A 25,668-nucleotide genomic window follows, 5' to 3' on the forward strand; every position below is an offset into this window, starting at 1 on the left:
CCAACCACTTCAGAATTCATCATAATAGGCATGGCACAAAATTAACATTTTGTGGAATTGATAAGGTAGACAAACACTGACAAGGTACCAACATGAAAAAGGCAATATCTCAAAACCAAACCAAATGGATTTACCAGCTGGGAACTATGGTGCTCAATGGTCTCAACATAGAATTGGATGGTAATTGTTTTATTTCAAATTTTTAGTGGTGAAATCTTTAGTGGTTTTTTTAATTAATATTATATTTTGTGTTTTTTATTATTTTTTAATTATTATCTGTATCTTTGTTATTATATTTATTAAACTTTTTTTTTTTCATTAATTTTTTTTTCCATTCTTTTAAAAAAAATTTCGGTTATATTTGCAGTGGTTCTGTCCTGGTTTTTTTGAGTGCGGAGAGCTCATCATACATATATGTAGGTCTGGTGTAATATAAAATATATATAAAAAAAAATAGGGGGCGTTGGAGACATTGATAATGGTGTTTTTAATATTTGGATAGTTTTCATATAATAATCCTTTAACCAATTTATATGAATGTTATATTTAATCTGTTGTAATTATTTGTGGTGTTTTTTTATTTATAATTGTAAGTAAGGTGTATATTGAATGATGTTTAATACACTTACGCCATACGCTGGTGTAGCAATATGGTGGATACAAAGTTATGTAGTGAAGCAACGTACACCTGATTAGGATTAACATGGCCATGTGAGTAAGAGAAAGTATCCTCTGTCTTGGGTGTACAAGGCTGACTCAGTTTGGGTGGAGTGGGAGGAACATATGGCATATAAAAAATATATGAGGATAATAAAATATATAGTAAGCGCTCATCAACCGTAACAGCAGCTGAACATAAAGGAAAACGCATAAGAAGTCCCAAAATTCATGTATATATAAATGCAGCGATCTTAGAAAATGATAAGTATGAATGAAACACAGTCCATTAAAAAGGTGCTCCGTGATTCCCCGTGCAAATGGTAGAAATTCACACTAACCAGAAAGCGTATAAGTAATACATATATATATATATATATATATATATATATATATATATATATATATATATATCTATCTATCTATCTATCTCCTGAAGGCTCCCCTCTCCTCTCAGGTCTGGTCAAAGAAATGGCTGGGAAAGGTAGAGATCCTACGCCCTCTTGTGGTGGAAATGTGGTCCAGCAGGTCACAGAAGTGTCTGGATAAGCCTCACCCTTCACAGGAATCACTTAGGGCTGTAAGGATTGAAGAAGCTCCTCACAGGAGACATAGGGAAGCACTCATAGTGTAGTAGGTAAAGATTTTATTCCAAAACACAGGTGCATAGTGAACATGAAATGGCCAAATATGAATGAACACACTGACCCTTATAAAATTCAAGGTGGCCACCGGGCCTCCTCGTTGCACCGGCGGCTTAGTGTCAACGGCGTCCTGGGTTCCACCTAAAGGTTCCACCTGGGTTCCTAAAGGTGAAACCCAGGACGCCGTTGACACCAAGCCGCCGGTGCCACGAGGAGGCCCGGTGGCCACCTTGAATTTTATAAGGGTCAGTGTGTTCATTCATATTTGGCTATTTCATGTTCACTATGCACCTGTGTTTTGGAATAAAATCTTTACCTACTACACTATGAGTGCTTCCCTATGTCTCCTGTGAGGAGCTTCTTCAATCCTTACAGCCCTAAGTGATTCCTGTGAAGGGTGAGGCTTATCCAGACACTTCTGTGACCTGCTGGACCACATTTCCACCACAAGAGGGCGTAGGATCTCTACCTTTCCCAGCCATTTCTTTGACCAGACCTGAGAGGAGAGGGGAGCCTTCAGGAAAAAATATATGGTGTTTCCTTTCAGAATAATCTGGTTCATATCAGCAATTATTTCTGCATTCGTTGTGTGTTGGTAACAACGCTGCATGCACGCCCTTCTTGTCATGTGCTCTTGTTCCTTTTTCAAAATTCTCCACTCTATTATCTTTTACTTAACTTTTTTTGTTAACTATGCTAGTTGTTGTCCAAAGTTGGTGTTTGTTCTTGTCATAGCTGTGTAATATCTAGAATGCTTTTATTAAGAATATTATTTGAATTTAGGTGAGGTTTTCGTACTGGATGATGGAGGTGAAGTAGATTTAGATCTTGGAAATTATGAGCGTTTTCTGGATATCCGATTAACAAAGGACAACAACCTAACAACTGGAAAGATTTATCAGTATGTTATTAACAAGGAGAGAAGAGGAGACTACCTCGGGAAGACTGTGCAAGGTGAGATTTGACCTGTACAAGGTTGCCATACATGTAGCAAAGCTGGTGCTGCCAAATGATATACCAAAATTGATATACTGTATGGAGTGGCATGTTCTTGAGTCCCAGCCAGTTACCTTCTATAGTCAGCAGCATTGCAACACTGGCATATGTTGAATTTACTATTCATTAGACAGTGGGAGATCTAGGAGCTGTAACAAACCTACATCTTGTTAGTGTTCTTAAAGCGGTAGTAAAGTCTGCTTTTCAACTTTTACCTACAGGTAAGCTTATAATAAAGCTTACATGTAGGTAAAATGAATATCTCCTAAATGTGCACGGTTTAGGAAATATTCCAGTGCACAGCACTTGTGCCGTGCCATTCCTTTAGAACTCTGTGCCATGCCCAGGGCTCCTGCGCACATGTGCGGGAGTGACGTCATCGTAGCTCTGCCAATCAAATGGTCGGAGCCTGCAAACCCTGATGAAAACCAGGTGCAAATGGAATCCCTGTCAGTGATAATAGGGCGCCATTGGAGGGATCCGTTCCAAAGACAAGTCTGACATAATGTGCTAGTATGTCTTATATATATAAAGGTAATGGTCTTAAAGTGTAGTTAAATTTACTACTGCTTTAACTCCATTACCTTTATAATTATCTCCAGGGCTTGCATGTATGCTGACACCTATGAATTGCTAGAGCAGTATTCATTGTTGAAAGGGTTATTTCTATGTTCGTGAAACTGATAGATAATGGTTGGTTGTTTCTTTCCAGTTGTCCCTCACATCACAGACGCCATCCAAGAATGGGTGATGCGGCAGGCTTTGATTCCTGTAGATGAAGATGGAATAGAGCCAGAAGTCTGTGTCATTGAGGTATACATATCCTATGTCATTTCTGTGTGGATTGTTTCTGTGGATTTCTTTTTTCTTTTATGTATTTCACTCTGAAACCTTCCATTACTTTTTGCTAAGTTAACAAATAGAGTATTTTTTTTTTCCAAAATAAAACATAGGTTAAACTGTATTCCCTGCTTTTGTTTTCTTTTCATTAAAATGGGAGGATATCTAATGAAAAAGTTCTATTCCTGTGACACCGGAATTAGGAGATTAGGATCAAATCAGTAGAACTGGCGTCACCAAGGCAGGGAGGCACAGACCACAGTAAAAGCCTTGAAGAGTTTTTCACTTCACTGAATAAGTGCTTTGTTGTCTTTGTATCCATTTGAGATTTTTTTCAATTTTCCTGTCAATTTGATTTGTCCCTGGGAAAAACATGAGGGCACCGATTCCAAACAGGGACTCTGACAACAATTAAAAATTTGACAAAGGTGCTGACCTCTTTAACTCTCCAAAAAACAGTTTTGGCTGAAGTTCAGCTTTAAGGAATAATTTAAACTAGTGATGGATGTAGGAGATTATCTGACACTATGTTTCATGATGTCTCAGTTAAATTACTGGTCTTTTTAAAGCACAGGTAAAGTCTGCCAAAAACATTTAAAACCCCATTTCCTCAGTTGAGCAAATAACTGATAAATGCTTCAAAGAGCAGTAGTAGTACAGGCTGTTCTACAACCATTGTTACTGAAGCTGATGCTATTTTGAAAATGTGTCAGCGTTTATTTCCTCTGTTCCCTCTTCCATGGATGTCATCTGCAAATTACATGCATGCAGGGACCTCAAGTAAACCTAGACTCGTTGCAGCGAGTTCCTATGCTAGAGATCTATGATGATGTCATCCCAGCATAGGCTCTCTTACATCTTGATGTGGGTAGTATGCACTGAATGTTATGAACTACACATGCACTAGTAACTTAACTGGGAAATGCATCGTGCGTACCAGAATGTTTTGGGATGAGGTCAGCTTGCAATGCTGACTTCTGCTCTAATAAGGTAGCCAACTGGGGGAAGCATTGAAGTGAATGGCAGCCTGCACATGCAACATTTAGGTCAATGTGTGTCAACATGGTACATGCAAAATCGTGCATTTGGCTGTTTGGTTCAACTTACCTTTTCAAGCCCAATGATTGTTAGGTGCTTGGAAGGTGCGTAATAAACCCGCCAAGCTCCCTCTTTTATAAATGCAAACACCTGCGCCACAGATTAACCCCCAAACAAAGGTATGAACTGCTGCTGTGCACTAGTGAAAAACACCAGTTAATATAAGCCAAAATAAAAAGCACAAAACAATACCCAAAACAAATTAATTTACACAATAATAAATGTTAAATTATAAACCGCAAAAAAATTAAAAATAAGATTATTAGTGTGCAAAAAAAAATGTATTTAAATAAAACATGAAGTCCTTTTTCCCACATTCCAGAGTGCTTCAACAGAAAAATATTCTCCTATAATATGTGCTTACACCATCCACCAGTGCGATAACCAACATAAACCGCACTCACCAGATGTTGGTGGATAGTAGGCCTTTTAGGGATCCTACACCCCCTCTACAGCCTCCAGACCTCAATTCCACCATACAGGGCTTGGATGATCCTTCCACTCACTTCCTGATACAGCCTTCCAAACCAGCTCCACAGTTGTGCAAAGGAAAAAAGTGTATATAGTATAATGCTAATGACCACATAACATTAGCTAATAATATCAGGCCACTCACATTTCAAAAGTTCCATAAAAGCATTATTAGCCTCCACTGGTCAAACAAAATAAGCATGACATCCAGGGACAGCTCCTGAAACCTCACATCTTGAATTGCAGAGGATGACAGTATGTACATCAACCAGATCTAAAAATGGCTGCTTTGAACGCACAACTCGGCGTGCGTTTCACTCATCGGAAAGTTTCGCAAGACGGTCAGACGGCACACCGGAAGTGCGTCGACGCATTTCGCTCCTCCTACTGGGCGGTCTCAAGACTTGACTTGACATGACAAGACTTGACTGGACAAGACTTGAGAACGCCCAGTAGAAGGGGCGAAACGCGTCAACGCACTTCCGGTCTGCTGTCTGAACGTCTTGCGCAACGTCCGGTGAGTGGAATGCACGCCGAGCGGTGCGTTCCAAGCGGCCATTTTTAGATCTGGTTGATGTACGTACTGTCATCCTCTGCAATTCAAGCTGTGAGGTTTCTGGAGCTGTCCCTGGATGTCATGCTTATTTTGTTTGGCCGGTGGAGGCTAATAATGCTTTTATGGAACTTTTGAAATGTGAGTGGCCTGATATTCTTAGCTAATGTTATGTGGTCATTAGCAATATTACACTATATACACTTTTTTCCTTTGCACAACTGTGGAGCTGGTTTGGAAGGCTGTATCAGGAAGTGAGTGGAAGGATCATCCAAGCCCTGTATGGTGGAATTGAGGTCTGGAGGCTGTAGAGGGGGTGTAGGATCCCTAAAAGTCCTACTATTCACCAACATCTGGTGAGTGCGGTTTATGTTGGTTACAGCACTGGTGGATGGTGGAAGCACATATTATAGGAGGAGAATATTTTTCTGTTGAAGCACTCTGCAATGTGGGGAAAAAGGACTTCATGCAAATAAAAAAAGCTCCCTCTTTTGGCACTCGTGAAAACAAGGCCTTCATTTAATTCTTATCTAGGTTACATGAAGACGTGGTAACTTATATTTTCTCATTTGCTAGTTATTTCAACCTTTCTTTTCCTCAGTTTTTACACTTCACACCTGTAACTGTAGTCAGATTTGATGGATAAATTAGCTATATGATATACCTAGTGTGCTATCAACAACAGAGCCATTCCCCAGCAGTAGCTCCACTGCTTTGCTTAGTATTCTTATCACAGTTGGAGGAGTTTCCTTGTATTTTCTTTGAAATGAATGCTTTCCTACTTGACTAATAAAATTTATGTTTGCAGCTAGGGGGAACAGTGGGAGATATTGAGAGCATGCCATTTGTGGAAGCTTTTCGCCAATTTCAGTTTAAAGCTAAAAGAGAGAATTTCTGCAACATACATGTCAGTCTTGTACCTCAGGTAAGAATGTATGGCTAATGAGGGATAAATGTATTCCCTAGTCAGGATGTTTGTTTTATAGCCTGTTGCATGAGCTTCTGTCCGCACACAATTCTGCCTTTCTTTTCAGGTTATCCTTTTTACTGATTCTTTTTTTGTGCATAAAAATAAAATGGTCCATTTTTTGTGTAGGCTGTTGATTAATTTTCTAATGTGAAAGAATATTTTGTGTCATAAATGTCATGATCAACATGAAGCATAACCAGTTGTGTGGGTTTTTTTTTTTTTTTTCTTCTTCCTCGTCTGACATTTTATGTGATTGTAGAAAATTGCAGATCACCAACTATAGAAGTACAACATTTTTGCATTAAAGCATGCCTAAACCCCAAAAAAAAATGTAATATATTAGTTTAGCAGTCCTAAGATGTGGTGGCTGCGTTAGCTGTCTTTTTTGCTCAGGCATTTTTTTTTTTTTTCCTGGTGATTCTGATGGTAATACACTCCTACGATGACAATGCTCACTTTCCATACTGTGTCAGGACAACAGAAAAGAGATAGGGCTACAGAACCTCACCCCTCTACTGTAGCCAGTAATGTAGATGGACATAGTTCTGTAGTCCTCAAAGCTAACTAAGAACAATATCAATGAAAACAGCACAGGCAGAAAGCAGAGAAAGCTATCTGCTCACAAGATCAACAGGATTTTTTTTTCTTGTAACTTTCAAGCACAAATGCTTTCAATGGTATATTTAAAGTGGTAATAAACCCAAAGACAAACATTTGATATACTGCAACTTAACAATTCTTAGCTGGCATGGCTTCATTAGTTTCTTTTTTTTTTTTTTTTTTTAGGATTTTTATCTTTTTCCCCTGTTGATCTGGCCAGTAAGTTTGTTATTTTTCAACTTCCTTTTAACCACTTGCCTGCAGGGAACTTATATCCCCTTCCTGCCCAGGCCAATTTTCAGCTTTCAGTGCTGTCAAACTTTGAAGGACAGTTGCGAGGTCATACAACATTGTACCCATATGAAATTTGTATCATTTTATTGAGACAGAGCTTTCTTTTGGTGGTATTTAATCACCTCTAGGTTTTTTTTTTTTTTTTGGTAAATAAACCAAAAAAAGTGAAAATTTACAAAAAAAAAAATTTTTTTCTTAGTTTCGGTTATAAAATTTTGTAAATAAGTTATTTTTCTCCTTCACTGATGTGCGCTAATGAGGCTGCACTTATGGGCACTGATGAGGAGGCACTGGTAGGTGGCACTGATGGGCATTGACAGGCAGCACTCATATATGGCACTGTTAGACGGCACTGACTGGCACTGGATGGTGGCACTGATATGCGGCACTGACTGGCACTGACTGGCACTGATAGGTGGCACTGAAAGGCAGTTCAGATGGGCGTTGATGTGTACTGGTAGGCACTGATATGTGGCATTGATGGGCCCTGGCAGGTGGCACTGATGGGGCTACACTGATCATCAGGGCACACTGATCATCAGTGTCCTGATGATCAGTGTAGATGTCCCCTCTGAGGAATGCCGATTACCAGCTCTTCTCTCCTCACAAGCTGTCAGCGTGACAGCTTGTGAGGAGAGGAATGCCTATAACCGGCATTTCCTTATTTACATGCGATCAGCTGTGATTGAACACAGCTGATCACATGACAGAGCCAACGTCATCGGCTCTTTCCATTGATCGGTGATCCACTGTTTCCCAGGGACACAGCGTACCACCGGGGGGGCGTGCAGACGCGGTTAGAGTGAGAGGATGTCATATGACGTCCTCCCAGAACGAGGGAACCGCCTTGCGCTCGTCATTTCTTTATATGGGGGGGTGGGAGGCGGTTAACAGACTAAGCTGTCCAGCAAAGGTGTTAAAACAAATCATTTAACTCTGACAGAGGTGCTCACAATGACCATCTTTTATTCCTTTATGTAAAACCTTTTTCTCAAAAGGAAACGTGTTTCTGTAATTGCATAAAAGGTGTTTGCTTGAGTTTGACTTTAATTTGTTAGTCAAGTCAAACCAAAACAGTCACCCGGCTACTATCCTTCCCACAGGGTGGTAATGTTGCTGTCTAAAGGTGTCTCTGTTGCTCCTCCAGTGGACTAGAGTCACCTTGAGAAAGAAGTGTGTTACTGGGCATATCACTAGGTGAAAGTATTAGAATAAAGCCTAAAAAAAATAACAACTGCATCCACCACATCTAAGGACAGGTAAGCTGCAGTATATTATGTTTTTGTTGTTTTGTTTTGGGGTTTATAGCACTGTAATAAAATGAAATGGACCAGATAAGAGAAGTTCATTGTTAGGATTTAGATATGCTTCAAAGAACTATCATTTTTTTCATTGTTCTGCCCCCATTGGACTAAGTACTTTGTTCCATGTTCCCAGATGCTTCCTATGTCTAATTATGAGGTCAGACCTGCCCCATTCCCATCCACTGTGACCGACCCAATAATAGCTAGGATAAGACAGATGCATCACAACAGCAGCTTTTGCTTTGGCTCAGAGATCTTCCCAGAGACAAGAGCAATGCAGAGGGAGAGGAGGGGTGTCAGCCTTCCGTGTCTTTACAGGTCTCTTGCTCAGGGCTTTTTTACTTAGAATAGGTGCTTCTCTAAACCCCCCCCCTTCTCTACCCACCTTCCAGTACCACCCTTTTTAGAGAAAGTAAAACCAAATCTTTCATGGTATTTAGCAATTTGTATGGAATTTGTTAAAGACAAAATCAGTAAAATACATCCCCTGCAGCCAACAATAGATCCCCCAGCAACAATATATCTACCCCAGGAACAATAGACCCCTGGCAGCAGCAAAAGAGCTCTTATTAGCCAGCATTAACAGATCCTTAATCAGCCAGCAACAGTAGACCCTTACCTCACAGTTCCCTCCCCCCCTTCTCCATCCCAATGGCAATAGATCCTCCAACAGCCAGCATCAATGGACCCTCCAGGATATACCCCTGGACCTCTTTCCCTTCCTTGCATTTAGTGCAGTAGGTGCTGGAACTGCTCTTGTCACAGCTTGCCAGTGCTCAGAGCCGAGTCAAGCAGTCATTCTGATGGATCTCCCTTCTTCCTAGCTGCTGTTGGATTTGTCTCAAGGGGAGAGGGCAAGGTCATACCTCATAACTAGACTTAGAAAGCACCTAGCTTCATGGGACAAATTACTACATGTATTCTGTCTCATAGCAGCAGAACAATATAAAAATAAAAAGTAATAATTCTTTAATGATGCTCATTGTTTATAACATTTTTTAACTACTGTGCAGAACATCTAGCTAGCTATCTTGCATTTTAAGTGAATAATTCCTGTTCTGTTTTGCAGCCCAGTTCTACTGGAGAGCAGAAAACAAAGCCCACTCAGAACAGTGTCAGGGAGCTTCGAGGATTGGGTCTCTCTCCAGATCTAGTATGTGGTAACATTTACCATTTTGGCTTATGTTTTCCTCCTCTTATGAAAGAAGTAAATTTTAAGTTGCTTTTCTTTTTTTGCTAATCCTTCCTGCAGGTTGTGTGTCGGTGCACTACACCTTTGGATACCTCTGTAAAGGAGAAAATATCCATGTTTTGCCATGTGGAACCACAGCAGGTTAGTTTTACAAATGTATTGACGCATCCGTGTAAAATCAAACTTCTGTATACATGATGCCATTACCAGTAAAAAGAACTCCATACCTGCCATTTTTTATAAATGTCTAAATGGAATCAAGTAAATACTTGTAAAGCATCACCAATGACATTTTTAGGTACCGTAGTTTGACGTTTCCATAGGCATACACAATTTTAAAGAGTGACATGTTGGGTATTTAATTTAGTCATCGTTGTCATCATATTTTACCAAAAACTGTGAATTATATTGTGTTTGCTTCACTAAAATTCATTAAAGTGTGTTTCTTCCTGAAAATTTGTGTTTTGAAAAATGGCTGTGCAAATATCGTGCGACATAAAACATCACAATGACGACCATTTTATTCTCCAAGGTCTCTGATTTAAAAAATATATAATATTTGGGGGTTCTAAGTACATTTTTAGTCATGTAGCATTGCTTGTTTTGGCACGACTGTAGTGCATTTCTGCACATTTTGGAAATGCACAAATGTGAATGAAACCGAATTGTTTGTTATCCCAATTGCGCAGCGCATTCAAGTGAATGGGGTGCCCTATGTGCATTTACAAATGAAAATGCGCAAAAAAGTAAGCAAAAACGCACATATCTGCTACACTCAGTTGTGAATGGAATGTGCTTGGAAGGAGAATTTTAGTTAGCAAGGATGACCAGGATGGAGAGGTGAGGGTTAAAGGGGAAAAAAAAAAACACTAATCCATCAGTCATATGGAAGTTGCATAGCTTCTTATCTAAGCTGATTCAACTTCTGAGATAACATAGAAGTCTATGGGCTGAAATTGCACTGTTAGTTTCCCAAAGTCCCATTGAAAATAATGTAATGTACCTTGTCATAAAGTAGCGGAAAAAACTCACTGGATCGTATAAATGCACTGGAATGTATCAAACGTGCATGTAAATGCACATGCAGGAACACATTTGAACTGCGTTTTTTTTTTTTTTGTGTGTTGTGAACTAGCCAAAAGGAAGAAATACAAAAATAACAGGATACTTTTTAATACAAGTACATGGTTCAACAGGCACATAACAGGAACATGAAATGTTGGGGCAACATACACTTTTATGTGCCACAAATATTCATGTATGCGGCCCCAATTGTAGATTGATCCTTTACTTTCTGGTGGGTTCCCATCCCAATAGCCTGGGGCTGTGGTCTAACTTCCACACCTGACTACCATTGTGGAGGTGTTTCCCATGCACCCTACACCTTCAGTCAGGTTGACTTCCTGGGATTGAACCTTTTGTGTTCTTGAATGTAGTCTCGAGTCACTGAGCATGCCCTGCGAAGGGGGGGGGGGGGGGGGGGGCAAACTGTTATGCTATTACTAAGCTTGCTATACCTTGCTTGGTGAATTTGGTTGTCTGGCTTGGCAACCCCTCTTTTCTTTCATGGCTTAAATCTATAGGTTAGGGGTGCAAGGTCTAGAGCAGGGGTGGGCAAACTTTTTGACTTGAGGGCTGCAATGGGTTTATATATTGGACCCGGGGGCCGGACCAAGAGTAGATGAATGATGTGTATGTGTCATCCATAGTAAGTATAGTAATATTCCCCCATAGTAAGCATAGTAATTCATCCCCCATATAGTAATTCATCCCCCATATAGTAATTCATCCCCCATATAGTAATTCATTCCCCATATTAAGTCCCCAAGTCCCCCTTGTGTCAATTCACTTACCTTTGCTCCGCACGTTCCTCTCGCCGTGTTCCCGCGCCGTTCCGGTGTAGCATGAAAATCTGTCTCCTATGAGGATCTGTCCCCCTCGACGTATCTGCGCATGTGCCAGTTTCAGGCATTAGCAGCCGATCGGCGATCTCCGACACATGCGCAGATACGTCGAGGGGGACAGATCCTCATAGGAGACAGATTTTCATGCTACACCGGTCTTCAGGGCGGACTGTGAGAGGAGCCTAGCGGGAGCTTAGCTCCGCGGGCCGGATTAAAAGGTCCGCCGGGCCGTAGTTTGCCCATTGCTGGTCTAGAGCCTCAGTATGTAGACCAGCTGGTATCTCATGTTTGGGCATGTTGTTTTTTTTTCGTGCTGGCCCCCCTGGGGACTTGCACCTCTGGGGGTTGTCACCAGTGTTTTGTGTTGTTCAAATCAGGTTACGGGTCTTTTTGTTCTGCTGGGTTCTGGTTGTCCAGATTTTTGCCTAGTCAGATTGGAGCTCCCTTCATTTGGATTCTTTCTCCCTCTGACATTGAACTTCTGTATCCTGGCCTTAGGCATCAGGTTGACTTTGTCTTCTCCTTGGTTGTGTGGACAGTACCCCTTATCTAGTCGTGTACTTGACCTAACCTCTGTTCAGATTTGGGTGTTGATCCTTCATGTGACCACCCCCTCCAGTCTTCTTCGTGGGGGTCTGTTAGATGTTGCAGTTTTTGCCCGCCCCTTTGCTGGACTACTTTTGGATGGCCTGACTGTTTCTGAATCCCTGTGTCCTCAATGGATGAGAAATACAAAACTGCTTTTTCTATACTTACAGTAAAATAAATTTTTCGAGTCTATTGAAGAGGAGGCTGCCGTCCACATCAGAATTGACACTGACAAACAGAAACCCCCTTATAACACCCCACCACCACCCCCCCCACCCAGGATGTTTCAGTGTTTTGGTAAAATGGTACCAAGAGCACAAACACAAAGGGGAGGTGACCTGTATTCCTTTAATGGATTCTAGATAAATGTTATATTGCTAGTTTTATATGTTCGTGCATTTAAAATATTTCATATCTGAAGTCTCTGCTCTATGGTGGAGTAAAAATCATTCAGAATATCACACCTTCCTTTTTTCCAGGTGATCTGTGTACATGATGTGTCATCGATATACAGAGTCCCTCTCTTACTAGAGGAGCAGGGGGTGGTTGACTATTTTCGCCAACGTTTGGATCTTCCAATCGGTCGTCAGCCCCGCAGAATGCTAATGAAGTGGAAAGAAATGGCAGACAGGTGATCAAACACCAGCTTGTATTATAACTGTTCAAGTGTATTCACTGGAAACCATTATGCAGCATAGCTTAGAACAGACTTTGGAAAGAAACATAATCACGAAAGACAGTACCCACAAAAGAAGGCTTGAGTGGAACCACAGCATGACTGTTCAGAAGTCTGGTACTTTCAATGATAGGAAGTGTTTTTTATATATATATATATATATATATATATATATATATATATGTCAACTTCCCAAAAAGGAATTTTTATAACCTACATGCTTTCATTTATTATTATTTGTTTTTTGTTTTTTTAATCTAGATATGACCGCTTACTGGAATCTTGTAGCATTGCTCTTGTGGGAAAGTATACAAAATTTTCAGACTCCTATGCATCAGTTATCAAAGCATTAGAGCATTCTGCACTAGCTATAAACCACCGATTAGAGATCAAGGTAAGTGGTCGTCTGTTGTTAGTAGTTCTGTTGCTTACATACTGTACGTTTTATTATTTTCTATCTAAATTTTCCATGTATTGGAGATTAGAAACCAAATGTAAACATAACTAAAAATGGATCTCAGTCAAAAGTCTAAATTTACTAATGTTTATAGTTTTACCTGTCAAAAAATTTGTTCTGGGTTATGATTAAGGGGGGATATGATCAACATGTATAAATACATCAGTGGTTCAGCGAACTCTGTAGAGCTATTCACGCTTAGGTCAACACAGAGGACAAGGGGGCACTCTTTACGTCTGGAGGAAAAAGAAATTTAATCACCAAACACGGAATGGTTTCTTCACAGTGAGAGCTGTGAAAATGTGGAATAGACCTCCTCAAGAGTTGGTTCTGGCCAGCTCAGTGGATTGCTTCAAAAAAGGCCTGGATTTTTTCTTGGATACACAGAATATAACTCGATACTAACATTTATAGGTAAAGCTGATCCAGGGAATATCCGATTGCCTCTCGGGGGATCAGGAAGGATTTTTTTTTCCAGCAGGTGCAAATTGGATCATGCTTTGCTGGGGGTTTTTTCCTTCCTCTGGATCAACTGTGGGTATAGGATTATAACTTTTTTTTTTTTTTTTTTTTCTATGGTTGAAATGCATGGACGTTTGTCTTTTTTCAGCCAGACTAACTATGTCCTCTTTAGCCAGGGAAATCCCTCTCCTACTCCTAGTTTGGTTCTACTGCTCCTGGAGCATCTTTTGCTCATAGGACAAGGGAGTGATGATGCTAATAAATGGTTTTCATCCATGTATTTAGACTTAATTTCTCTGAATGTGTCTGTATACCTCCTGCTTTTGGTTAACATTTCAGGGAAAGATGAACTGTTTTTCAGTTGGTAGCCTTCCCCTAATTTTTAAAATGAGCATGCTTATATGGACTCCATTTTATTATTAGAACAGCTTCTTGGGATGCTCGCAAATCAGCTGTTTTGTTGCATTTCTGGACTTGCTGAAATTGTACTTGAGGTCCAAACTTCTGAGTTTATATGTTGTTACCGAGAGATTGTGTGACTAAATAGCCAGTCTTGTGCCGATTTGTTCATCCCATCCTTTTTCAAAGTATAGATAGTTAGATGTACTCAAAATGTCTAATACCTGATTTGTTCAGCATACCCATAGATAGGTTGATTATTTATTATATTGTATAATATTGTTCTAACATTTGTCTGCTGTCCAAAAGTAATTTTCATCAATATAATTTGTTGGCTGTGTTTTTGCACAAAACTTTGTGTTTTTGACTTGAATACATATCTTTTGACAGTATATAGACTCTGCTGATTTGGAGCCAAACACTCTTCAGGAGGAGCCTGTGCGCTATCATGAAGCATGGCAAAAGCTTTGCAGCTCAGAGTAAGTAAAATGCAGAAAGTGCTCCATCATGAAGACTATTTCATAAAGCTAGGACCATTAAGTTATGGAAACTGGTTTGCACTTAAAGTGCACCTGTGCAACGAGACACTTCATCTGTTCTATATGAAGACAGGAAGCAGCTGGTGCAGTACCGAGACTATCACGACTATCACTTTATATAGCGCAGACTACTACAATGATTCTTCGTAACCCCACTGGATCTCTGGATAGCAGATATCAATGCAAGCTGGACAAATATAAGTGCAAAAATTACAGTTCCAAAAGTTCCGCTTAATGCGCTTAGTCTGGACAGAGAATCATGTTAATATTTCTGCCAAAACTTTTCCTAATGTTAGATAAATGATTTTTGGTGGTGGAAGGGCTAAATGCCCAAATTATTTTTAGATATTGGACAGTTTTACTAAATTATTTTATGTTTTTAAATAGTAATCGTAAAAGCTTATAAACATGATTGCTAATTTATTTTCTTAACTATAACTTTCAACTAACGCAGCATTTCAGCTCCCCCTCCCCTTTTAAACGGGCCCCAGGTGTTTTATGTCTTAATATATGCACCACATATTTGAACGTTATGACAGCCATACCTTTGAAACCCTCTAGTGCTGAGCTATCACTTCTCCCGGCAGTCTTCCTTGCAGGTTTGCACTCTGACTGCTTGAATGGCTGGGCTGTGATGTCACTCCTGTGCATCCACACAGGAGTCTCCATCATGGCATGGCACTCTTTACAATCATGGCACAGGCAGTGTGCGTATGTCACTGTTGGGGGACACCAGGCATAGATCTGTTGGCATCCCACAACAAAAGGGTGGGTAGGTTTGTGGCAGGTGTCTTAGCAGTGGATGCACTGATGACCCTGAGGGATTGGTTCCATCTTATATACTCCTTCCCCCACTACAGATTCCTTTTTAGCTGCTAATCAGGATCAAGAGGGAGGGAATTCCAGTGATCTTGGTGGCACCAAACTGAACCAAAAAGACTTTCTACTCAGTCTGTGACTTTTGGGAAACACTCCATGGACACATCCGGACTGACCCAACCTGCTGTTTCATGGGTTGCTCTATCATTCTGCTTCATGGTAGCTGGCTTTGACGGCTTTGTTATTTAAGTCCCAGGCCTTAAAAGATCAGGGTGTTTCTGATTCCATTATTCTTTCACTGCTCAAAGCTTGGAAATTTTGCACTCAGTTGTTTGCAATCTGTTGCACTTGGATGGCTTACTTTGAAAACTGTTGTAGAATAGACCTAAAAGTCTCAAGTAACAAGAAATGTGTTTACTGTAGTACAGCCGGAGGCATGCACATGACATATCATACGACAAAGTCTGCACAGATTTAAATACACGAATAGTCTACATACAAAAACGTTACCACTATATCCTGATTGGGCACCAACATATTTATCTAACATTTATTATTTGCTGATAGAATTGTATGTCACTTGAATATAGTAGCAAATTTGCCTAATGAGGGTACAGAAATTATTCTTTTCAAGAAGTAGTTAGGTGGTTATTCCCATTTTCCCAATATTCTTCTCTCAAGATGATTACTATGATGGGGCTTCTCGGGCAGTATCGAAGGTGTGCAAAATCACTTGATTTTGTGCGCATTTACAAAGCACACAAAAACGCATGTTGTGCTTGCTGTTCCATCTATTTTCTATTGATAAAGCACACTAAGTAATGCACAAAGCTTAAAAAAGTACAGTACGTGAGCTGCTTTTCTGCATATTGCTGCCCATTGAAATGAACAGGCTGCTCTATACCTATAGCATGACAACATGAGTATGCAGGATGCCTGAAGTTGCACACCATGGGGAGCACATTTGAGATATCCTGGCCTTACTCATAAAGTAGTCTTTCTTCTGGCTATCATGTCAGTGAGATTGGTTTCAGAACTGGCAGCCTTATCTTTTAAATAACCCTTCCTGTTCTTCATAAAGACAAAGTGGTTTTTGAGGCCTTGGGGCCTCCTTTCTCCCTAAGCTGGTCTCTCCCTTTCACCCTAATTAAGACATCATAGTTACATAGTTAGTCTGGCTGAAAAAGACAAAAGTCCATCCAGTTTAACCATTAAAAAAAAAAGTTATGATCCTATACCCACAGTTGATCCAGAGGAAGGCAAAAAAACCCAGCAAAGCATGATCCAATTTTCTCCTGCTGGGAAAAACAATACCTTCCTGATCCCCCGAGAGGCAATCGGATATTCCCTGGATCAACTTTACCTATAAATGTTAGGATCCAGTTATATTCTGTGTATCTACGAAAGAATCCAGGCCTTTTTTTTTAAGCAATCCACTGAGCTGACCAGAACCAACTCTTGAGGGAGTCTCTTCCACAGTTTCACAGCTCTTATTGTGAAGAAATGTTTCCGTATTTGGAGAATAAATCTCTTTTCCTCTAGAAGTAGAGTGCTCCCTTGTCCTCTGTGATGACCTCAGGGTAAACAACTCTACACCGAGTTCACTATATGAACCACTGATGTATTTATACATGTTGATCATATCCCCCCTGAACCACTTGATAACCACGCTATAGCTGAATGACGGCTACAGTGCAGTTACCCAGTTCTGGGAGGGCGTCAGCCCTCCTGCGTGCCTTCGGCGATCACCGTGATCGCTGTATGCTACGGACACAACTAATCATGTGATGAGGTAAAAGGCCAATCACAGTGGCCTTTTACCATGTGATCAGCTGTGTCCAATCACACAGCAGATCACGCAGTAAATACAGTTGCCGGTTATCGGCAGCAGCACTTTCCTCACGCTGTCACAGCGTGAGGCAAGTACTGCCAATAACCGGCAGCAGTCACAGAGCAGATCAGCACTGATGATCAGTGCCCTGAAGTGCCTCCCACCATTGCCCATCAGTGCTGCCCAGCAGTGCCGCCCATCAGTGCTGTCAGTCAGTGCCGCCAGTCAGTGATCGTCATTGCTGCATATCATTGTAGCATCATCAGTGCCTCCTCATCAATGCCCATCAGTGCCGCCTTTCAGTGCTGCCTATCCGTGCCACCTCATCAACGCACATCAGTGAAGGAGAAAAATTACCTGTTTGCAGAATTTTATAATAGAAACAAACTTTTTTTTCTTAATTTTTTTGCTCTTTTTTTTTTATAGTGCAAAAAATAAAAACCCAGTAGCGATTAAATACTACCAAAAGAAAGCTCTATTTGTGTGAAAAAAATGATAAAAATTTCATATGGGTACAATGTTTCATTACCGTGCAATTGTCATTCAAAGTGCACCAGCGGAGAAAGCTGAAAAGTTGGCCTGTGCAAAAAGGGGGTATAAGTGCCCAGTAGGAAAGTGGTTAATCTCCTTTTCTCAAGAGAGAATAAATTCAGTTCCTCTAATCTTTCCTCATAGCTGAGCTCATTCATGCTTCTTATCAGTTTGGTTGCCATACATTGCAGTTAAGGTGAGATCCATGGAAAAGAAGCACTGTGTTGCAGGTAGAGGAGGAAGGCTAGCAGGCCCCACCTGCGACCTGAGAGAATTGTAAGGTTCCAGAGCCCTAGTGGAAAATTAGGAGTCCACCCCCGTAGCAACCTCTTAGCAACATCCGCAGCAGGGATAGGTAGAATGTTGAAGGAGAGGAGCACAGACCAGCAGGAGGATATGGAAAGTGCACAGGCCTCTTCAGTGGGCCGGTTGTATAGGCTGTGGGAATCCTGGACAGGGGTCAGATACTGCCAGTGGCCCTGGAGGTTCGCAGGGTATCTGGGTGCTGGTGGGAGTTCTGGAGTATGCTCCCCGTCATTATCCGCAACACAGAGGGATGATAGGGGCAGGAGATGACAGAACGGGAGGAGGAGCCAAAGAGCCCGCAGGCCTAGTCGGCGTGGCGGCCGCAGGAGACCAGAGTTCATTGGATGGAAAATATGCTCATCTGTGGCTTTTCCCCAAGCAGAAGCCCCTCAGAAAGGCTGAGAGGTGGGGAATTGGAATTGAGCACATGGAGCTGGGTAAGAGCTTATGGTGGCAGAGCTCTATGTGGCCACTCCAGTCGCCATCTTGGATACACCCCCACAAACACTTTTATTTTAGGGCCTCATGCACACTGGATGTTTGTTCTGTTGCTCCTAGGGGCATCTGGCATTTTTTTCCTGCCTCTATATGCCCCTGCATGTTAGACTATGTGTCCATTAACACATAGGCTTTTAATGGCAGAAAAAAACCACACTGCCAGTGTGTGCAGGAGCAGCTGCTGTAAATGCTTTTAGCATTTGAGCTTTAATTTGTCTCAATGGCCAGAAAAAATGATTATTCTAGCCAATTAAATTAATTGACGTCTAAGCGATTGAAACATCCTAAATGCATTATATGCATTTAAAAGCATCACAAATTTTTTTCTGCCAAAACATTGCTGGTAGGAGGAAGGGTGTCTAGGAGAGCTAGCAAAACATCCTATGTGGATGATGCGTAAAGTGGATGAAAACTCTCACATATAAGTGACTACCCAGAGATGTTTGATTCCTATCACCTGATGCTTGCGACATGTAGTTCCGAGCGATGGGTAAGTAGTTTTTCTCTTCCTTTTAGCCCTGCTGCGGACAAGCAGCGGGCTCACCTGTCAGCTGAAGCAATCAGCGGCAGCGCTGCTGTCGATTGCTTCACACAGTGCCAACCTCTCTGATCCCACGGCGTGAGGTTTCCCATGCTCCGCTTGCCCATCTGCGGGCCCGGCTCACCGTCAGCTAGAGTGGATGGAGAAGTCCGCTCCCCTCCCCTTCTTGTCCTGACCCGGAAGTGACGTTACAATGTCACTTCCGGGTCCCCGTTGAGAGATTGTAATGCAATCCCGGGGAATGAATGTAATATATTGCAGTGTGCACCACATTACATTCAGTGGAGCAGAGGGGAGACATGCAGGGTCTTTTAGATCTTGGATGTCTCAAAGAGAACCTGTCACCAGAAATCATCGCATAGAGGACTTTGTCCCCTATGTGATGAAGTGAAAAAAAATTGTAAACAATGAAAGTTACACCCAAGCACATACCACCACCACCCCCCCCCCCCCAAAAAAAATATTGAAGCACACGCTGGGGTGCCTACGCATGAAACCATCAATTGCGATACACATATCGCTGCGCACACCAGAATGAGAGCAATAATTCTAGCGCCAGACCTCCTCTGTAACACTAACCTGGTGAGCTGTAAGGAGCTTTAAAAGTGTCGACCTATAGAAAATGTGGGTACTGAAGTTAATCGCCATTTCACGAGCGCGCACAAATTTAAGGTTTTACAAGTTGGATATCTATTTACTTGGTGCAGTCTCATCTTTTATATTTTACAAAAAAATAGGGTAATTTATTGCTCTTTTTTGTGCCCTAAAATTAACTTACTTGTATTTCTTATTAAAATGTTGCGGTAATATCATGCGTCATAAAAAATTAGAACTACCGCTGTTTTATTCTGTAGAGTCTCTGCTTTCAGAAAATCATATTTGGGAGTTTTTTGTAATCTTCAGGCCTAAAATTATTTTTTAAACGTGTGCAAAACACACAACAACGGCTCTGGCAGCGAAAGGGATAAAGTATAAGCCCTGACGCACCCTTTCCTGATGAGCAGCCAATCGGTGCTCATTACACTGCAAGGTCTCTCCCCTCCCTGCTAGTCCCCTGGTGTGGTGCTGGAAACAGTCAGGGAGGGGGAGGAGGAGATATAAACGTGTAATATTTTTACAATTGCGCTGTTTAAATCGCCACAAAGCCTCTTGTTTTTAAAAGCCCCTAAAATCTCCGATTTTTAAATACGGTTTTAGTTAAAAAAAATTAAATTAGATTGTCATGAGGGACAAGTAGATTGGAGCCCCAATTTAGTCCCTGTGGACAAGTAGTTTTTTAAAAATGTCCACACCCCTGTAGCCTCAGAGGATACACAGAGATGAAATAAATCATCCTACAGAAGTTGTACCTGTCTATTTGAAGCCATCTCTGTAGATCATTCTAAAAACACACACATCAAAAGACTTTTTTCTCAGCTCCATCATCAGGGGACAGGGATCCGAAGTGTCACAGTGCAGATCTTAATGAGGGAAGCACTGAGCCTGGATTTTGAGGGAATGGACACATCCCCCTCCTCAGAGTAGAGAACACGCGGAGCTAAGGATTTGAATCACAGGCTGTGTGCTGGAGCTCCCTCCACATCAGATTTACTGCACAGATCTGGAAGAATTCCACAAAGTACATGAAGATTCAAGTAATATACGCAGGTCTCTTATATTTAGATGATATCTGCTTATCCCGGAGTTCAGCTTTATTTGATGTTTTTACAATGAAAAGGACAAAAAATGAATAAGACAATATTCTTAACAAAAAAAAAAAAGTTGCTTTTATTGGCTTTCTTTATGCAAGGATGCTGTCTGCCTGTGCACCTTTTTATAGCATACTTTGTCGTATAGATAATCATATTTTTGTGGCATCCTTAAAGTAACATTCCTGTGTTTGTATTTAGTGGTGTGCTAGTCCCTGGAGGGTTTGGTGTTCGTGGTACAGAGGGCAAGATCCAAGCCATATCCTGGGCACGCAAACAGAAAAAACCATTCTTGGGTGAGTTTGTACACATTTATTCCATTTCTAGTTGAGTTTATACTTTTGTAGTAGAAATATACTAAGCTAGATTGTTGATAAAATCTTTTCTGGTTTGCAGGGGTCTGTCTGGGGATGCAGCTAGCAGTTATTGAATTTTCAAGAGAAGTACTAGGCTGGAAAGGTAAATCCATCATATAATTTGATAATGTTTGTTCATTAAGAAACTATGTGACACACTACTCTTTAGGGGTTATTTACTAAAACTGTAAAATCTGGTGCAACTCTGAAACCAATCAGCTTCTAGGTTTTATGGCCAAAGGTTAACTGAACAAGCTGAACTTAGCAGCTGATTGGCTACCATGCACAACTGCAGATTCCCCCCTTTTTTTTTTTTTTTTTTTTAATTTTTTATTTTGAAGAAATAGTTTAACAACTTTACAAGAAAATTTACAAAATGCAAATAAACATGGCCTATCACTAGGCACTTAGTGACACTTCAGACATAGAAAGCTGAACCATTCCTAGACCATACTATTTTTTCCTTACATTGTATAAATTTAACAAAAAGTAATCAAGAAAAGAAAACATTCAGCCCCAGTGGAATAGAAAGAAAAAAGGGAGAGATAACCAACAAAGGTTCTAGAAGAGAGAGAGGGGAGGGGGGGGGATATAGGATCACCCTCCCTGGTGATCCTATAGGACCAACGGCCAATGTGAAAGTTGCATTGCCACCACAATTAGCTCATGTTTGGGAGGCTAACACGGTTTGATCCTTGTAGAATAAAATGAAAAAAAAATAGGGTGTCCAACATGAGCAATCATGGTCATGTTCTCCATTTCCTGAATTTCATTAATTCGAGCAAGCCAGTGTGTTTTTGTAGGAGGTAAAGGATTCTTCCACAATGCAGGAATGCATGCTTTCGCCGCGTTGAGAAGATGTTTTAAGAGACAGGTGTGTCGTGAAGGAGAAAAGCTACAAGATTCCCTCCTAGGGATATGCCCGTTAATGTGTGTATTGTCTGTTCCACCATAGTCCGGAAATCTCACAGTTTGGTACATTCCCAAAAAATGAGCAGTTGCACCAGTTGCTGAGTGCACCAGTTTTAGTAAATCTCCCCCTTTGTGTCATGCGATGGCACTTTAGTGTAGTAATTGGGTGCTCATTCACCAACACATTGTGCCAATACCCCCTAATTAAAAAAAAAAATTAACGGCCAAGTTCACCTCTGTTACATGTTCCAGCACCTGCCTTCTCTACCCCCGATTCACCCCTCCCTGTGACAGCAGGTGGGGGGATCATCATTCGGCTGTGTCATTTATTCACAGTTTCTGTGAATGAATGTCTACAAATACCGTCAGCCATTTCTGCTGATACCTTGTGGTTCTCAATGAACTACTAGGGCACTGTTAAGCGCTCTCCTAGTCTGTTGATCTTCTTGCTCTCAGGTAACTGGGACAGACCGCTATCCTGAGAGTTTGCTGTAGCCTGAGACTGCACTCACGATCTGCTGATCAATGGTGTAATGCTCAGGCTGCTTAGAAGAAAAAAATTAAATGTACTTTTTTATTTATTTATTATTTTTTTTAACCCCTTGACACTGACGGCACACAAATATGCGGCCTCACGGAACTGGAATTTTTTCCCGTGGGGCTGCATATTTGCGTACCTGTCTTTGTGCTGGGAGCGTGCCGCTCGGCACGCTCCCAGCACAAAGACCGCGATGTCACTGAGAGCCCCGGGTCCCGTTCTAACGATCGGGACCCGGGACTTCCGATTCCAGGTCACATGATCGCTGTGATAGCCTTTGATTGGCTATCACAGTGATCAGTCACTGTGCAGCCCCGGCCCCCTTGTTTTTTCTCTCTCTTTGCATGGAGAGGAGAGATACATTGTATCTCTAACTCCTGACAGAAGGATAAAAAAAAGTTTGCTTAAAAAAAAAGATAAATATTAAAAAATAAAGAATACCTAGATCAAGGTTTGATCTAGTTCAGTACCAGGGTTAGTGTTTGGGTCAGGGTCAAAGGTCAGGATTTTAAAAAAAAAAAATTGGTGTCAGTTAGCATTAGTGTCAGCGTGTTTTAGGTAAAAAGAAAAGACAAAAACAAAATGCGCACTATTGTTTCTGGGCTGTACTACGGTGCAAACAACAAATAACATGCACATATATGGTATCGTTGCAATCGTCAAGAGCTGCAGAATTTATTTTGGGTTGTTCTTTGGTGGTAGGTTAAAAAAAATTAGAAGCTATCCATTACCATTTACCACCAAATGAAAGCCCAATTTGTCCTGAAAAAAGCAAGGTATAATCAAACTGGATGTAGAAAGTAGTTGTGGTGATGTGTACGGTTTTTCTAACACGTGTCAACGTTGCAGAATTGTGCTTGGGGATTTAGATTTGTTTTACCCTTAGGCGTGAAGTGGTTAACCTGCAAAAAAAGTACATTTCTTTTTCATAAGATGAGCTTATCCTTTAAATTTTACCACAAACCTACGATGCAGTTCAGACCAGCTTCCTATTGCCTCATCTGTTATCAGGTAGTGTTTACATTTTATGTAGAGCTGTGCTGTAGGTTTGCCTCTAGGCTATGGAATTTAATGGGAAATCCACCTACCAGCCCAGTACAGGTAGACCGTTCTCCCATTTTTTCTTTATACTCCATGCACACTGGGTGTTTTGATAACTCAAGTAACGCTAGCTGTGTAAAGTCACGTTAAACATGGGAGTTTTTCAGCTTTTTTTTTTTTTTTTTAGCGTTTTTGCATTAGCGTTTAGCATCGATCTTCTGTGTTTATATTTTTTAGCTTTTTTTTTTTTTGCCACAAAACATCCAAAAACACCGGTTTGTGGCGTTTTAGCTCATTTTGCTGCGTTTTTCAGAGTTAGAGCGTTTTTACAGCTCAACTACTCTACTGAATAAAGATTTGTATCTCCTTTTGTTCTCTCCACAGATGCTAACTCTACAGAGTTTAACCCAAAAACAAGTCATCCAGTGGTAAGTGTTCACTTTGAGCAGCCATTATGATTGTTACAGTCTACTTGTAAAATGTTTAGCAATATGTCTTGCTATGAAATTTTTAGCACACATTGACCTTTTAAAGCGATTAATTAGATGTTGTCTGAATGGGCAGTAATTGACATTATCATATTTTGGCAAACCGATGACTGGGCAGAAAGACTGATATATGAAGAGATGTGAGTGGAGGTCATGTGATAAAGATTGTACATTTCTCAACATTTTAGACAGTTATACACAATTGGGCTGCATGTTCTGTTTTTTTTATTTTCTCTTTCTTTTCCTTTTAATACTTCAGCACACCTAAGGCTACGTTCACACTAGCCTTGTGTGCAGGCGGCAGAGAGGCGTTTGGGAAGCGTTTTTACCGCTTCCCAAACGCCTCTGCCAATTCTGCACATTACAGCACATGGTGCTGTTCTAACGGGAGCGTTTGCGTCGCGTTGCGTCGCGGCAAAACGGACGCCTCTAGACGAGTCAGGAGGCTTTGAAGCCTCCTATTCTCGTCTATGGTGCCGCTCCGCAAACGCCCGGCTGGCGTGTGCGGTTGCGACGCGGTTGCGGGGCGTTTGCGGAGCGGTAACACCACTCAAACTGCATTATAGGCGTTTGTGGGGCGTTATTAACGCTCGGCAAACGCCTAGCAACTGCCGCTAAACCGCGCATGCGGCGTTTGCGGAGCGTTTGCCGAGCGTTAAAAAACGCTCCGCAAACGCCGGACCAACGCTTGCCAAACGCTATAGGGGCGTTTGGCAAGCGTTGGCAAAACAGCCTAGTGTGAACGAGCCCTAATCGTTGCAGGAAGATTGACACTGTTTTCCTGTGAACCAATGCTGAAGCATATTTGCTATATTTAGTAGTGGTATTACTTGTTAATTTTGATGTATTTCAGGTGATTGACATGCCTGAACATAATCCAGGTCAGATGGGGGGCACCATGAGATTGGGAAAAAGAAGAACTATATTTCATTCTCAGAATTCAGTCTTGCGTAAGTAATGATATTTGCTATCTGTGTGCCAAAAATCATTTGCTAGTGCTTTTTATTTTTTTATTTTTTTTTTAAAGCACTATTAAGTTATCCTAATGCTATTTCAGTTGTTACCAGCCACTGTGTAGGAGTGTAATCCATTGCCTCTCTGTCACTCTGCCTACCTCTCTGTCTTACAATATATATCTGACAGCTGTGCACATGCTAGTGACCCTCACTCTGTTCCAACCAATCAGAATTGGAGGAGTGCTTCAACTGGGCTGCAGCTGTTATAATGAACTTTTTATTTATCAACAAAAGACGCTGTATTTGTAGGGAAGTGCTGCAGCTTGTTTAACCACTAGCCTACTATGAACTTATACCCCCTTCCTGTCCAGGCCAATTTTCAGCTTTCAGCGCTGTCACACTTTGAATGATAATTGTGCGGTCATGCAATACTGTACCCATATGACATTTTTATCATTTTTTCACACAAATAGAGCTTTTTTTTGTTGGTATTTAATCACCACTGGGGGTTTTTTTTAA

The 25,668-nt window shown here is 41.1% G+C and overlaps 1 protein-coding gene across 1 annotated transcript in view; it reads left to right on the forward strand.

Moving 5' to 3' along the window:
• The window catches only part of CTPS1 (CTP synthase 1), a 72,024-nt gene that overhangs the window by 24,007 nt on the left and 22,349 nt on the right, over positions 1-25,668 (forward strand). Inside the window, exons 3-14 of the mRNA XM_089686285.1 lie at positions 2,085-2,255; positions 3,010-3,110; positions 6,068-6,184; positions 9,497-9,580; positions 9,680-9,760; positions 12,591-12,742; positions 13,049-13,181; positions 14,496-14,584; positions 21,060-21,154; positions 21,255-21,317; positions 24,090-24,133; positions 25,047-25,143. Coding sequence (XP_089542411.1) covers positions 2,085-2,255; positions 3,010-3,110; positions 6,068-6,184; positions 9,497-9,580; positions 9,680-9,760; positions 12,591-12,742; positions 13,049-13,181; positions 14,496-14,584; positions 21,060-21,154; positions 21,255-21,317; positions 24,090-24,133; positions 25,047-25,143 — 1,227 coding nt within the window. The remainder of the gene's footprint in view (positions 1-2,084; positions 2,256-3,009; positions 3,111-6,067; positions 6,185-9,496; positions 9,581-9,679; positions 9,761-12,590; positions 12,743-13,048; positions 13,182-14,495; positions 14,585-21,059; positions 21,155-21,254; positions 21,318-24,089; positions 24,134-25,046; positions 25,144-25,668) is intronic.

Source organism: Staurois parvus, unplaced genomic scaffold, assembly GCF_062004578.1.
Source record: "Staurois parvus isolate SC_StPar_1 unplaced genomic scaffold, SC_StPar_1.0 ptg000394l, whole genome shotgun sequence".
NCBI classification, from domain to species: Eukaryota; Metazoa; Chordata; class Amphibia; order Anura; family Ranidae; genus Staurois; species Staurois parvus.